The sequence below is a fragment of the Sinocyclocheilus rhinocerous genome, unplaced genomic scaffold (genome assembly GCF_001515625.1).
Source record: "Sinocyclocheilus rhinocerous isolate Xijiao unplaced genomic scaffold, SAMN03320098_v1.1 scaffold506, whole genome shotgun sequence".
In the NCBI taxonomy this organism is placed as follows: Eukaryota; Metazoa; Chordata; class Actinopteri; order Cypriniformes; family Cyprinidae; genus Sinocyclocheilus; species Sinocyclocheilus rhinocerous.
Window position 1 is genome coordinate 786,015 of NW_015647040.1, and position 17,392 is coordinate 803,406.

Sequence of the window (17,392 nt, forward strand, 5' to 3'; positions counted from 1 at the left end):
TGAAACATATTTCCAAAAGAAAACCAATTAGAGCTTTATCAAAAAGCTGTAACATGTCTCTAGAACAGACATAAGGCAAAATAATCACTAAGTAAAGGTGTAACAAAATGTCTCTAGATTAGACATATGGCAAGAAAAAAAAAATCCCGTGTCCAGGGATTTGTTTTACCATGCATTGTTCATAGAGCTCTTTGTGGCGTTGCCTCAGATGTTGAACTAGATTTGTTGCACCAAGTTCACAAATAGATTCCGTGCGGAAATGATCGCAGCATGACTGCTGCAGACGCACCGCTCCTGGAGCGCACTGCCGGACCGCAATCGCGTGCAGAGTGAACGCTCTGATCCGTTAACATGGGCGCGGAAAAATTCGCACCACAGACGGAGTGTGTGAACCTGGCGTTACGTTTGTATACCCGCCCGGTCTGTTCTGTTCTCGTGCTCCATTTAGGCGCGCTGCATTCTGATTGGTTCGGATAGCATACTGCGGGAGGTCGAGGGAGCGGAAAATCGTGCTGTAAGGCGATTTCGAAATCGTGCATGCTCAAATCGCGATTTTATGACGATTTCGATTAATCGCACAGCCCTAATTCAGACATGATCACAGTAGGTGAGAATTGACAGAACACCATGCTAAATACTACCGACATGCATTCTCTCGTGTTACATTCATACATTTGTTAGACGCTTTTACCCAAAGCGTATTATAGTGCATTCAACGTATACACTTTCAGTAAATGTGCTTCCTGCGAATCGAACCCACAACCTTAGTGTTTCCAGTTCCTTGCTTTACCTGTTGAGCTATAAAATTCTAATTTTCCTTTTAGCCAAGATCCTCACTATGGGTTGAATAAAATTTAGATCGCTGATAGTTTAAATGTTCAGGTCTTTGCACAAAGCATAATGAAAAAGAGTGGCTGTAAGCAGTACGCTGTGGAGCTGCATACAAAACAAGGTCTTTGCATTGTGTTAAGAGCATTGAAGGGGGGAAAAAAGGTGTACAAGAAAAATAATACATTTGGATTTCAGTCCATGTAAGGAGCTTTGTGGCTGGGCTTCTGGGTGCTCTGTATACTAGTGCTGTGTTCGATACATCGATACGACGATGTATCGTCACAGAGATTTGACGATATGAGTATCGATGCAGCTGGCCCTGTATCGATATTGTGGCACGTGTGCAGCAGTGGACCGCGCTTAATTTGAATACAAGAACACCCTTTAAAATTGAGTAGAAAAGTGCGAGGTTTCTAAAAAATAATGATTAGAGCATAATATATAGGCTACAACAAGGTTTAATCTGGCCGCAGAGGAACACAACTGGGTTGCCTGATATAAAGAGACGTAATCCCCGACACAGAGCTTCACACTTTCGCAATACGGAAATATCTACTAAGTGTGCTACTTATCTTTGTCAACCTGGCAACCATGTGCACGCGCTCTCTCTACACTGTGGATAAACTCGTTTGCTTTCTGAAAACACCGGTTAGCTTGCAGTTTAGCGATCTCCACTTCAATATTCTATTATCAGAAAAGTGTTCATTTATGAGAGAGAGAGAGGCTGTGTATATATGAATTACCACAGTTTTGCCGCGTTTCTCTATTAACAGTGAAGCTGTGGCTTTAATTCCTTTAGAAACAATGATGTTACCAGCTCCTTGTTGAGAAAGATAATGTAGCTCTTGAGCGATTAAGATATTTAGTTGATAAAATTGCTAAAAAGTTTGTTCCTGAATGTCTGAGTGCGGTCGCAGCGTGATCTGCGTGAGTGACTGAGCGTGTGTGTGCGTGAGATACAGTGAAGACAGCGCATTAGTTTAGAACTCTTCTAATTTTTATTTTTTAATCGTAGAGAGTGTGCTAATTTGTGCAATGATAACCTACCAGCAATGTAAATATGATTTTTAGAATATTGCACCTGGTGGGGAGTACCCAATGTAAACATGAAACATATGCCATTACCTATATTGTACCGTGGTACAGTTATGGAGGCCCTTCATAATGCAGAGGTCAACTGCCTGCTCTGCCAATAGTTAGAAATGACCCTATAGTATGCAGTGTTTAATAAACAGCTGTTTTACTAAATTCTGCTGAGGTAAAATTCAGTGCAGTCCTATATCGTGATACGTATCGTATCGTGGTCTCTGTATTGTGATACGTATCGTGTCGTGACTTTGCTGGTGATACACAGCCCTACTGTATACTGCAGACAGGAGTGGATAATTCAGGAGAGCATTAATTATTCAGAGATAAACAGAGACTCCCTTTATCTGAAGCTCCACAGGTGGGCTGAAAAAAGATCTCACGCTGGTCCTTGAGCTCCTGGGTAAAAATGGCCTCAGATCAATGAGATATGTCCCTGTCAGAGACACACCAAATTCCCAAGTTACAAAGGATTCGGCTGAAGGAACTCCCTCCAGAAGGGTCTAGTCACCAGTGCCTAGGGTTCCAGAACCATTTCAAATGATTCAGAAAGGTTCCAGTCTGCTTTCGGAAATAAAATAAATGTATGACTTCCAGTTACAACAGTCCTCAAAGGAATTATTTTTCCGATATATAAGAAACATACTGAAATATTCAGTGACAACAAGCCACAACTGAATTTACAGTATATCCACTATAGTTCCATTCATGACAGATTGACTCTTATGAGGCTGTAGTGAATAAAACATTTTAGTGAAAGCAAGAAAAACAAATAAATCTTTCTAATAAATATAACAACAAATAAATAAGCAAAAATAATAAATAATTTAAAACATTAAAAACAAATCTATAGTAAAAAAATATATATTATTATTATTAAAAAGATAGAAAGAAACAAAGAAAGAAAATATAAAAAATGAAAATGATAACAGTAATGTAAAGGGGAAAAACAAAAAGACAAATATGTACTTACAATAAATATTATATATAAAACTAACTTATATAAATATTATACACATAATAATAATAATGTTTATTATTATTATTATTATTCCTGAAAGACACATAGTTGCACCTCTGGATACTACAAATATGGTATGGTCTCTATGGTTATGATGCAAGCATCATGTCAACTGAAATGAACTACGATAACTTCAGATTTTGTGCTCCACACGGGTCAAAGGCTACAACTTGGCCTAGAGATTTACAATTCTTAATATAACCAAACACAACCTGAAAGGTCTTTGCGGCAGACATACGCAGAGGATAAAAGGGATTATCTGACCCACCCAGCAGGGCACAAGCTATGGATCAATTGCTAGATCTAATTGACTGGGAAGAGACTGCCTGCCTGCAACAAAAAAGTAAATCTTATAAATAAAACTGCAGCCAGTTTTATTTTCCTGCTTAAATCCTGGCGGGGGAGAAACAGGATATTATGTTGAATAGATTAAGCAAACAACCCCTCTTTACTCTGGTGCTGAGAGCTTTTCAAGATGTTTGCACTACCGATTTTTTGTGTTGCAACATATCACAGGCCTCCTAAAACAGCTTGAGAAATTCTCAATTCACTTTGGGAAAAATACGTTCATAATAACGGGATAGCAAACTCAGGCGAAAGAGGAGCCCTAAAACTCAACTTTAAAAAAAAAAAAAAAAAAAGGCTGGAAATATCTAAAAGAAAAACAATCAAACAGGATTTATCTTGGATTTTAGAAACAAAATTGAAGAGAGCTGGATGGAGCTGAAAGCACAATAAAAAAATAAACACAGCAATTTGTTCTGCTCTCTCTTGAAAGGAAAAGAAATACCAGATTTTCTCACTTCATGTCCGTGCCTTCAACTAAACCTGGTGGTAAGGTTGGGCGTAATGACCAAAACAGCATATAATCACAATATAGTTATTTTGCTGGAAATTCAACCTGAAAAATGTATTATACAGTGCATTTCAGGTACTGCATTTCAATTTGATTATTTTAGAATTTGGAGGCAAACCAAAAGGTGCGATTATTTACAACAAATGAATAATAATTCTGGCATCAGTACAAAAACAGCTTTACATGATATAGCACGAGTTAAAAACAAAAGACTGAAAATAAATACATTTGAAAAATGACTGGTTGGGACATTTCTGTGATTGCAATATACATTCGTCATCCCACCCAGCCCTACCTGGTGATCATCACCTGAGCAGTGGAACAAAGATGATGCCCTGACAAGCTGTAAAAATGGCTGAGGTTGTTTATGTGATGCCAAGCAGCAGTTCAAACCAGCCATCCGGTCCAGCCATCTGTCTTCTCCAAGTGGAAACCAGGCTGGACGTCAAGACATCATGCAAAGAAGCAGAAGGTTCTCAAAGACAAAATAAAGCAGTGGTGCAGAACTAGGCTTACTTCTGCTTTATTGTGTTCTGCATTCATACTCCGGATCCTGAGTAATGAGCAGTCAAGCTGTCTGCTGTGAGATAGGTGGACGGATAATTACGTGACAGTGCATCTATCCCTTTGTTGTACAGGGAGGAGAATTGACATGAAATACTTCTGGGATGTTGACAAATACTGCAATGTGACATGATATACAACAATTTTAAACAGCATTTTGTAATTATATCATGCAGCCTTTATGGCCTCCTATTATTTGAAAGCTTACATAAATTAGTTGTACTAAAAATTTATTTTCACACCACATGACCATTTCAATGAACTGCTAAATGTAAAAAAAAAAAATGAAAAGACCAGCCTCAGAACCCAAGATATACACTTTCCTATTTCTATATTATTTTTGCCCAAAATCTTAATGTTGATACAGTTTGTATCCATCTACAGTACCGTTAAAAATTTTGAGGCCAGTAAGATTTTTTTTTAAACCAATTCAGTTTGCATTAAATTGATCAAAAATAAGACAGTAAAGACATTTTATAATACTACAAAAGAGTTATTTATATATATATATATCTCATGGTTTTCACAAAAATATTAAGTGGCTCAACTGTTTTCAACATTGATTATAATAAGAAATGTTGCATGAGCAGCTAATCAGCATATTAAACTGATTTCTGAAGGATCACGTGACACTGAAGACTGGAGTATTGACTGCTGAAAATTCAGCTTTGCCGTCACAGAAATATATTACATTTTAAAATATATTAAAAAGAAAACAATTATTTTGTAAATATATTTTACTTTTTTATACTGTATTTTTGATCAAATATATGCAGACTTCTTTCAAAAACGATAAAACAAACTTACTCACCCCAAAACTTTTGAACAGTATATTCTGAAAGGATTCAAATAGTAAGAATAAGAATAATAACAATCACATAATACTGTACTTTAGTGAACTGAAGCTTCTTACAGTAAATGTAATGTTTCCTTAAAAAGTCTTGATGTAATTTATTTGAATTAATATATAAAATCCAACTAAACAGCAAAAGCCAATAGAAAATGACCAACGACTGTCTCGCTAAATCTTTGAATAACTGAACTAATCGATTAAATACTGATTCACGTAACACTGCTGCACGGTTTCCTAAGGGGGAGAGCAGTCAGAATTACCAGATTCTAGAGAGAATGCATTCAGACCGATGGAGCACACAGATCCACAGGCACGTCAATATCCCCACTGATCTGGGACTATCGGCACTTCATTAAACTTGCTATAATGTGATTTAACCTCACTTTCTTGGTGCTGAAGGTCGGAGGCATTAGTTTCGGCCCTCGCAGGATTAAAACCGACTACAACTGATTCCGTGTAATCCTATAGACTGTAAAGAAAGACTGTATGATGATGGCTGGAAAACTAGCTTTTTTTTTTTTTTTACAGATAAATCTAAACCACAGGTGGGGAATTACGATACATTAAAAAGAGACAACAGCTGGATTTGTCATAGCTTAAGAATGCTAATTTTTTTAAATGTACGCAATACGCATACCCACATATTCACAACACACGTGATGAACAAAACCTCTACGATCATTCAAGTTAGACTGAGAAATATGTGCTACTGGTCGATTTAAACTCATCTAGGGAAAAAATTGGCAACAATATCAAATTAATACTTTTTTTCTATTGGATTAAGAAGTAAACAAGCAAAAAAAGACTTTGTTTGGCTGGCAAACAGCCTACTCCCTCCTTAGTAATAAAATATTTCAAAAATGACACACAAGGGTTTTCCGGTTATGTTTATGTTGGGTTTTCAACAATCGTCTAGGGCATGGGTGCACTGCTATAAGACAAATCTTCTCCCACTCACTTGAAAAACATTAACTTTTAAAGCGGACCATGAATGTAATTCTGCAGAAGATTTCAAAGGCAAAATATTTCTCATTCTTTTTCTATTTGGTATGATGAAAGTCTAAATGGATATTCAAAGCACTCTGTGGCTTGTAAAGTGACTTCACTGGGGTAAAAAAATATCATTAATAGTTGTTCTGCAGAAGAAAAATATGATAAACAAAATTTGGCTAAATAATTCACCATTTATGGAAATGCTGCACTTGAAGTTTGCATCAACAAACTTATTTCTATCAAAACCCTCAGTGACTTTGTATTCCCCTTGACATTTTCCATTTTACACTCTATATTTCTCAGAGTAATATGACCAACATAATCCATTTTTAGATGGAAAGGAACACACGCAGAAGATAAAGAAGAATAAAGAGTAAAGAATAAAGAACCCACAACAGAGAGCAATATAAAAGCTCAGAGGTTCTAGTCTCTGGGAAAGACGTTCTGAAAGCATGTGAGAAATAATAGTTAAAAGGGCTCTTTTTGAAGCCATGCAGCAGTCCACTAGTTTACCGATTCAGGTCTTTATCTCCTAAGAACATTTACTTTGCTTTCTTGCACTGTTTTTGTGCTGGAGGGCACTCGCACTTCAAACATCTTTCCATTACACACATAAATGTCAGAGTCATCGTTCAGACGCCTCACCGTGGGATTCGCTCTTTAAGGAGGTTTTTTGTTTGTCTGTCAAACTGAACTTGTATTGATTTGGAATAACTTTGTTTTTATCATGGGAAGCGGGCTTAATGAATAGCACCTCTTGAAAGTCAATCAAGCAAAACTAAACGAACAGCGTTCTGTTTAACAAGGCAAGAGGATGATACGCCAGCGGCTATTTGATTGTTCCATTCTGAAGTGTTATGAACTAATCTCCGCAAAACGAACAAGCCGAGCAAATTGGATTCATCAAGCCTGTAACAATAGAGAAATTTACTCACATCTGATTACAATACAACACCAGGAATGAGGTGAACTTTGACATTTGAGAAAGGCAAAACAAAACTGATTTAGTTAACAAATACAATCTCATGCTTCATAATTTCCGAATAAACCTACATATGAAATGTACACCTCACTTAACAAGCCTTAACAAGGTCTAACACTTTTCAATCAAGTCTCACATTTCCTCTTTCCGTGTCTCGTATTAAAAGAAGAGAATGCACCGATTGCAATTTTCTTGGCCGATTCCGATTTTTTGTTAGTGTGATCTGCTGATACCGATTTTTGCCGATTCCGATTTTCTTTCTAAGAACTATAATTGACAGCATATACAAACAAAAATCTACTTTTCTTCGCATACAAAATTGAGCTAATAGTAGTGTTATAGCAAGAATAAAAACACTCATGATTCAGAAATCCATTAGCCTTTAAATAAACGAAAAAAGATACTTGCAGAAAATGCAAGTATCTGTAGTGGTATAACCGTTAGCACCGTCTATCGCGGCAAGCCTAGCGTGCATGCGTGCGTGCACGTGTGTGAGAGAGAGAGAGAGAGAGAGACAGGGTCACTCACAGTGGAGTCAGCTGTGAATGTGAATGTGTGTTCCCTAATCTAAAGTGTTACCGAAAAATAACAGCATTTATTGAAAATTTTAAAATCTTTATTTAAACATAAATGCCTTTACTGTCACTTTTGATCAATTTAATGCGTCCTTGCTGAATAAAAGCATTAATTTTTTATTCAAAAAAAAAAATCAAATCGGTCTCTAAACCTTTGTGTTGTTGAACACCACAGCAAGTAATGATTAAGCATTCTCTTTTTAAATTACTTAGTAATTTATTCATCAATCATACTCCTAAAATCTGAAGAATAAGATGATATTTCAATATCCATGTAGCAGGATGGGAAAGATGTTCTTATCTCAGTGTTTTGAGAGTCTGTGTGATGCTCCTGTTAGTGTGTGTTTTGTCATGGCTGCCTCATCATTACCCAGACCCACAACACAAGACCAAAGCAGAGACATGTTTACACCAAATGATCTCTTTCCTCATAAATAAAAAAAAATCTGAACTAGTGTTTACAAAGCACCCCTCTGGTGACTGCGCAAAAACTCTTACCAACGTTCAAGCGACTCCCATAACTGATATAGCCTAAATACACAAGGGATGTTCAAAATCAATTTTTAGTAGCTACAGTTTGTGCTGTTTTTCAAAATCCCTTGCAACAGACAACGAAATCACTTGGTTTAATCATACAGACTCTATTTTTAAATTACACTCAACAGACTGTTTATTGGAAGCCTCCATCCAAAAACAAAAACCAAACAGAATGCTCGAACAAATTAAGCAGCTGATAAGCAGCTTCACAGCACCAAACTCCTTTGAAAAATGCAATAAATAGCCAATCGTACAACTGAACTGGCCCAAAAAAGTTAATATGCGCGATCATTAAGCTGTAACAGCAAGACAGACTTGATGACCCAGAGCTTAATTCTGAAGCTGTTTGAAGAAAAAGTAGCAACGCTTACAGATGGTTTGGATGGCATTAGACCTCTCACGTCTCACCTTTTGGCACCCGTGATGCAAAACGGTTAATTTGCAATGTAATTTGTGCAAGCAACATTCAAATTAGCAGAACGAAAGTGAGAGGAGAGGAATTCGCCTCAAGCAAATAAACAAAAACGTGAATAACTCTGTTCACGTTGCCCAGCTTCTAAGTGAATATTTCAGTTAGTAATTAGGGGCTAGGCTGGTGAAAAATGAAAAAGCTCTACGTTGTGTAGTCTGCTGCGATATAGCTAGCAAAAGCATGATTAAGAATGAAATGAATACTGCTCTTCAATATTTCTAGACAGATGATGGGAGGCTCGACAGGCAGGGTCAGGTATAGCCGGGCAGGAAAAGCGGATCTATAACAATTATCTGAAATGCTCGAGAGGCTGGAGCTCTGCCTCCTGCTCTATTTATACACACAAAACCAAACACATCACCTCTGTCACTCACACCAGGAGCTGCCATTTATACCTTACCACCTTATTCCTTATTTTATGATTTAAAAGAAAAAATACCATCTAAAGACAGTAAGTTCCCCTCAGACATTCATATAAACTCCTACCCCTAATTGAATCGTGATTTGTTTAGCATCTCAACCGATTTGAATCGTCACATATTTAAATCGATTTTCAACCGGCTCGCGGTTAATCATTACATCCCTAGGAACCATCGTTTTTGGCTTCCCAAAAAGAACCTTTCAGTGAACAGTTTTTAAAATAACAAATTTTTCTTAATGAGAAGAACATTTTAATAATCAAAAGAACATCTTTCCACTATAAAGAACCTTCTGTGTTTATTTTGGGTTCTCTGAATAATTTTTCAGCAAATGAAATAGGGCTGTGCGATTAATCGAAATCGTCATAAAATCGCGATTTGAGCTTGCGCGATTTCTAAATCGCTTTATAGCACGATTTTCCACGCGCCCGACCTCCCGCAGTATGCTATCCGAACCAATCAGAATGCAGCGTGCCTAAATGGAGCACGAGAATAGAACAGACCGGGCGGGCATACAAATGAAACCACTTTTTTCTTTGTGTGAAGAACATTTTAATAATCAAAAGAACCCTTTTCACTATAAAGAACCTTTTGTGCATTGGAAAGGTTCCATGGCTGTTAACAGTTCTTCATGGAACTACAGAGGCCGATAAAAACCCTTCAATTGCACCACTTGGATACACTTTCTGATACATTTGATTTAGCAGCTGATGTATATTTCATTACAGAATTAATTTCTGATTACATGATGTAAGAAATGATTGTTATGAACATTGTTATGCGGCCAGCTGTTGCATCAATGAAGTCTAATGTCTTTCAATAAAGATTATACTGATTTCAGAAACAGAACGTTTCACAACGCATCACTGCTGCTGTGGTTCGACTGAGTGTTTCTGCGAGAGCTGAAGAGTGAAGTTTTACTACTAGCCTAAACTTGTTGGCAGCAAAACGTGTTGTCAGTTCGGAGAATTACTCAGCTGACAAAATGTTTTCTACATCCCTTTTGTAACTCATGTATTTACCAAACAGGAAATGATGCAACTAAGTGTAAACACAATCAGAATGTGTCTAAGAGGACCATGTAATAGATCAGTACAGCCTGATGATTATACATGAATCTCTGCCCCCAAACAATACAAATTGCGGGGCTGAGTGGCGGGAGTACATTTTATCAAATGTGTCAACCAGTGGAGATTTTACTAAGCCTAAAAGTGATGTGTTAAAAAAAAAAACACATGAAATATTGCTAAAACACAACTTTAAAATACATAGAATATTTCACAAAATTTTATAGATATTTTAAAAAGGGTGAAATTGAGTGAACAGAACAGACAATTAAATTCAATGTTTAAATCAAGAAATAAAATTCACACTATGCTTTCCACACTGTTTTTCATTAGAACACATAGGCTCCAATCCAATTAATGATAGCAATGAGTTGTGCGCAAACTTGCTGAAATAAAAATAAAAACATTTGTACACAATATTTACTCAAAATATTAAAAGCAAACCTATTAAACTATTAAACATGGGGAAAAAAAGGCTGCGCAAAGTTAAATTATGAACGAACTGGGGAGATTCCGATAGTCTGCAAAGTGGACATTGTTTTCAGGCCTAGCAAATACATTTGCCTATCACTGATAAACAGCCATAATTAACAACAAATACTTTTTCTAAATATACATAGATAAACGGCAACAAATTGTTGAATCAGAGTTTTGAATCAACTCACGACACAGAAATTAATCATACATAACTCTAACAATGTTTCGCACTAAGAATGGCGCAAAACTATTAACAACACAGTGCATTAAAATCCTCACAATGCATCTTTATTTTAAAATGATCACGAATATATCCTGGATATTCAATATACTCGCCCATCCCTACTACAGTGAGAGCACGCAGGCAGAAAAGCGCTCAAGGACAACAACAGTCTCACTTCGCACAAACACACCTAATGTGGAGATACAGATGCATAACAATGCTGCTCCATTTCAAAGCTGTGTAGATGTAGTATCAGACAGGAACAAACTGCAGACGATCAAAGACAATAACACTGAGAAAAAAAGAAAAGCAGAACATGAGGTTGCAGCACTCACCGGTGAGAACAGCTTTAGCGGACATGTCAGCCAGGTCCAGGGCAGACTTGCCGTCGGTGTTGCGGATGTTGGGATCGGCGCCGTGCTGGAGCAGAACTGTGCAGGGGAAACACAAGCAGTATCGTAACTCAGGCAGGCAGAGGCTGCTGCTGGGGCCGTTTGCACCGCTGACTGGGAGCGCTTGCCTCGGCATGGTGCAGACATAAACACACATCGCGCACCAGCGCGCCAGGAGCAGCAGTGAAAACAGCCCACACGGAAAAACACACACTGCAGTGAGACGGGGGAAAAAAGCCCATGTTAATGAGAGAGAGTCCGACTCCGGGCATGTGACGGGAACTCTGGTATGAGAGTGGAATATCAAAGCATGTCTACCGATCCTCTCCACGGCCCCCTGAGAGAAAGGAACAGAGATGGAGAGAGCACTCTGCTATTGAGACCCAAGTAACGCAGAGCACCTAGAGCGAGCAGCGTCTATCAACTGTCTCCAATCCTCCCCTCTCTCTCTCTCTGTACAACAACATACGCGTGTACACAGGCTAACGTACGCGTGTCCCCTCCCTCTACCCACCCTGTCTATTCCACTACCCTCCTCACTACCACTTCCACACATCTCTTGCTCACTACATCTTCAACCCACAGATCTGTGGCATCAGAGAGGAACTACAAAGAATCCTTCTTAAAAAAATAAGCATCTCCATGCTTCAAATCTTTGGGAACATCCAGGAGCTTTGGACTAGTGATGTGCAAAACTACATGGTTTCAAAATCAACTAGTCGATTTATTCGTCTATGCTAAATATATATATATATATATATTTTTTTTTTTATATATATTAAGCAGCACAGCTATTTTCAACTGATAATAATAAGAAATGTTTCTTATGCAGCAAATCAGCATATTATTAAAGCATCGTGTGACACTGAAGACAGGAGTAATGGCTGCTGGAAATTCAGCTTTGCTATCGCGGGAACTAATTACATTTTAAATTATATTAAAATAGAAAAGTTTTTTTTAATAATTATAAGATTATATTAATAATAATTTCAATTATTATAAGAGACTTCTTTCAAAAACATTTTTAAAAAATCATATCGACAAACTTTTGAAAGAGTGCAGTTGACCATCATGTTGGGACAGGCTAATACAACAAAGCATAAGCTTTACGAGAAAGCTGTTCTCAAAACACTACTGTTAAATCTTTAAAGCCTGTGGAAAAAAAACTAACGTACGCGTCCCCTCCCTCTACCCACCCTGTCTATTCCACTACCCTCCTCACTAACACTTCCACACATCTCTTGCTCACTACATCTTCAACACACAGATCTGTGGCATCAGAGAGGAACTACAAAGAATCCTTCTTAAAAAAATAAGCATCTCCATGCTTCAAATCTTTGGGAACATCCAGGAGCTTTGGACTAGTGATGTGCAAAACTACATGGTTTCAAAATCAACTAGTCGATTTATTCGTCTATGCTAAGACTTACATAATTAGGCTGATTTTGGGATCACCTGGACCTAATTTTCAATTTATATGTGCAGGGACAATTCAATGTACATGGAAGCATTTCTTTTACACAATACTAATTTTTGCTTTCAACCATCATGGCCCATCTTCTCTGAAAGAAAAGCCTGTGGAAAAAAAACAAGTGTTTTGTTTGGATTTGTTCGTAAATCCTAGGAAAAGAAGTGTGTACCTAAAAAAAAGGAGAGCAATCTTGCGTTGCGTGAGTATGATTGTGATGCTACTGCTATGCCAGTGACTCATAGGTCATCCATTTCTCATCACAAAAACACAGTTTTGACAAGCATTAAACCCGTGTGAAATACACCACTGCATCAAGGGAGGACTCGGGGTTTGATGTGGAAAAACGCAGGCTGAGGAAAACGGTTTAGCTAAGTGGGAAGATACAGCTACCATCAACCCTCTCAGTCAAATTAATATGCACCAAAGGACCCACAGAGACCACATTTGCATACACTGGTGTCATGAAAGCACTTGAGCGGTGGGCTGCCATGGGGTTGGGTGGGCACAGAGGGTTGGAAGTGTTGGAAGCATGACGGCAATGGGGTGATTAAAATTCGTTGGCGTGCTTATGACAGCTTGCCGATCCATCAGGCGACATCATTGTAACCTCCGCGCTCCAGGCGGCCCCCCTCCCTACGAGACGCATCTACGTTGTCTGCATGCGTAATTAATTATACATGCTGAAGTGTAAAAGAATGCTGACAAAGCTATTTTTTTTGTCCGTATCTATTAATTTATTCAAAAATACATTGCATTGGTTTAATTTGTGTATTAAAGTGAATTTTAATACTTTTCAGGGAGCATAAATGTCAGTGTGATACAACTGTTCTGATATTATAACAAAGAAAAGAGCCTTGTTGCAAAGGAAACGGGTACCTTTACAGAGTCAAGTTAAGGCTGGTCTGTGCCTGCTCAAAATTCAGTGTAAAAGACACAATGCCGCATCAAAGCCAGACTAAATTATGTCTGCTCAGACCCACCTCAGCCCCTTGTATCAAAGTATATCGTTGTAATTGCTGTGTAAATGCATTTAAGCCGCCTCTGAGGAGCATTAAACAGTCTGTGCAAAGACACTTTAAGGGATAGTTCACATTCAGTTGCTGGTTCCCATTGACTTGCATAGTGTTATTTTTATTTTTTTTCATACTATGGAAGTCAATGGGGACCAGCAACTGAAGGTGAACTATCCCTTTAAATGGCACTTCAGAAGCACTTCTGTGCCAGTGTAAATTTGGCATCATAAAATACCAGATAATTTGTCTTTTTGACTTAAAATGACATGTGGTGCAAATCCCTCAAAAATGTATTGATATTTTTGAATTAATAGTTCATGATATCTGCAAAAATAAATAAATAATAATCTCACCTTGAAAAAATGTACATTTTTTAATGTTTAGGATGTGTATACTCTCAGCGTGGTACATGTATTTTAAATGGACCGTTTACATTTTCTTTCTTTATTTATCATAGACAACCTTATCTGTCATTGACCCTGGAAATGCGTTTTTTAAAATAATGATTAAGATGTGAAAACTCACATTTATTCAACATGTGTGAACAATGTTATTACTTTTTACATGACCGTCACACCAAATGACTTTTCAATAAACTGAAAACAGCATAACAGTTTTTCAAAACCATATAAAACAAAGTACATTCATAGAATGTGGTATATGTGTTTTAAACTACATTTATAATAGATTTATTTTGTTTCTTTCTTTATCATGTACAATCTTATATGTCATTGACCCTGAAATAAACATAAAAATGTGTGCACAGAATACAAATGAAAAAACCCCAGAACCGGCTGCTGTAAAACAGGTGCCGAGACCTACAGTTGGTCATAAGGACCTTCTGAATAAACAACGGGCGCCGCGTGCGCAGTAATTGGTGGTTGGAGTGTGATCAGCAGAGTAAGGTAATTACGACCGAACACTGAGAGGGCCGATTAACTGAGAGCTTCAGAGAGAACATGGGTGCTTGGGTTAATGCATAACCATGTACAAATCCCTGCTGTTCTAACAGTGCTCAGAGAGTTTTGCAAACACGCATATATCTCAGACAGCCATCTCTGCAAGCTGCCGTTCATTAAATTTCTCGACATATTTAGACAACAGTGAAAATGGCCATTAGTGCCAAGTGAAATCATTAGCAATTTGATAAACCCAGAAGGGAATGGAAGAATTGACTTGCAGGGCTTGCAAACACACATACACATATTATCCGGGATTGAAGGTATGCGCTGGAGACGTTTGTGATTAATCGATTTATTGATTGTTAATTTCATCCCTTGTGTGCTGTGCACAGTAACGGTTAGCCTCACTGGAAAATAAGAGTGGATGGCTACAGCTCAAGGCTATGAATGTGGGGAGATCACACTTGTTCATCCGGTAAAAAAGTCAGGAACGAGGTGGAGAGGTAGAAATAAAAATGAAAAAATTCTGTCACCATTATCGTCATCCATCTTTGAGGTAAGGAATGACGACATGACCTGTAATTTCAAATTGCCCCTATGCAGTTTTGGGCTGATGGGCAGAGAAATTAACGAGTGGAGACCAGCAGCAATCCTAATTAGCAGAGGGGATGCTAATTATTTATTCATCATGAAAAAAGGGCAAAGGTAACAACACTTGTTGGGTGCCAAAAGGATGAAGATAAAAGGGGAAAAAGCTTCAAAAGTGAAAAAAAAAATCCTAGTGCTGTTTATTGTTTATTATCTTTGTCGACTAGTAGTAAGTAATGCTTTTGGATTTGGAAAAAGAAAAAAATTGGGCATAAATTAAGGTACTGTAACTGTACTTGGTTTATAAATATAGGCTACAGGACTCCAGACTGCAACTAAAACTGTCGCATTTGCAACCAAAAATATTAATTTGCGAGTGATATTTTTGCTGAGACCGCCACTGGCGTAAAATTTACTTGTTATGACTTAAAAATGTGCATGTAATGCCTTTTTTCCTGTTTGTTTTGCGATCACATCTTTTGTTATGTTGACGTAATAAACCGAGACGATGCGCATTAAAGTTTTAGTGGAAAACACCAACATTGACAGCACACCTGCTAAAAGCAGCTCCAGCTGTGGCAGCATGAGAGAGATCGAAAATGACAGAGACATGCAAAGTAAAAGTGCAGACAAGCAATGTTTACTTTGTGCGCAACTTGAATAAAATACAACAGGTAAAGCTGTCAGCTGTGTGGACATTAACAATATCATTAACAATTCTCGTATATAATCAATTGGCCACAGAGAAGAATATGGCTTCTTCTCATCAAGATATTTAGTCTACAGGTGCATCTCAATAAATTAGAATGTCGTGGAAAAGTTCATTTATTTCAGTAATTCAACTCAAATTGTGAAACTCGTGTATTAAATAAATTCAATGCACACAGACTGAAGTAGTTTAAGTCTTTGGTTCTTTTAATTGTGATGATTTTGGCTCACATTTAACAAAAACCCACCAATTCACAACAAATTATCAATATCGGTCGATCACTAGTTCTGTTAATGCATGAACTTCATATTTGTAGCGCACTTGCAATAAGCTTTGTGCTCTGTTACTTTATAATAAACAAAGTAGCATCTTTAAAATTCTGCCAAATTCATAATGAAATTCAAACATAAATGTAGCATGAGTGATCGCTTTAGCGCATCAGTTCAAGTGGCACGTGAAGCCATCATATCTTTCTCTTTACTACCATAGTACAAAATAAACATGAACAGACATCAAAAGGTATATTATAAGATACAGTACAGCTTACTGAAACTGTGGAAAACGTGTAAAGCTTGGAAACAATGCCTCGCAACAATACATTTACCTCAGAATAACCATTCGGTGTCCATAAGCTCATTAGTCAGCAAGAAAAATAACTATAAGGAGGAGCATTTTGCTAAATATATGCAATATATTGCATATTCATAGTTGTACTTAACCTGTTGTCTACATGATAATAAACAATGCAAGGAGCTAAAGAAAAAAATTCAACACCACCTATATAACTGCATGTTACTAATGAAGACAAAAATACTGGATGTGTGCAAAACATATGACAACATTTATAAGATGCATTGAGGAGGAGCCCAAACGGCACTCAATGGCCAAGTGATGCTGCCATAGTTACGAGCCATGATATTGGCATAGATTCTGTGTAATAAACAATTCTTTATGACTGTATATAGTTCTCAAGTTGAAAAATACATTTTGTTCCCATAAGTGAACCTTAGTTCCCATCTACAAGATGGATTAAAATGCTGATGCTATAAAAGGAGGGGAGACATAAACACATGACAGTATGACTAAAATGTTAAGGTGTTTAAGGAAAAAAAAAAAAAATTAAACGTGTATTCTGTGGCACTTACAAAAAATTTTGTTTCTTATAGGAGCCAATGGCTCCTTAAGTGATTTTTTTGTTTGGAGCCCTGTGTGTGTGTGTGTATATATTAGGGCTGTGCGATTTGGGGGAAAATATCAAATTGCGATTTTTTTTGACAGATATTGCGATTGCGATTTGATTTGCGATTTTAAATTTGCAAAGTCAAGCTTCAGCTCAATATTGTCAATAATGTGCAGCCAGC

At 37.4% G+C, this 17,392-nt stretch overlaps 1 protein-coding gene across 2 annotated transcripts in view; it reads right to left on the reverse strand.

Annotated features, from left to right (window-relative positions):
* The window catches only part of LOC107708542 (tankyrase-1), a 76,112-nt gene extending 64,613 nt beyond the window's left edge, over positions 1 to 11,499 (reverse strand). For both annotated transcript variants that reach the window (XM_016512805.1, XM_016512804.1), the window contains exon 1: positions 11,292 to 11,499. In XM_016512805.1, the coding sequence (XP_016368291.1) occupies positions 11,292 to 11,484 (193 nt within the window). In that variant the 5' untranslated portion in view covers positions 11,485 to 11,499. The remainder of the gene's footprint in view (positions 1 to 11,291) is intronic.
* Between the last annotated feature and the right edge of the window lie 5,893 nt (positions 11,500 to 17,392).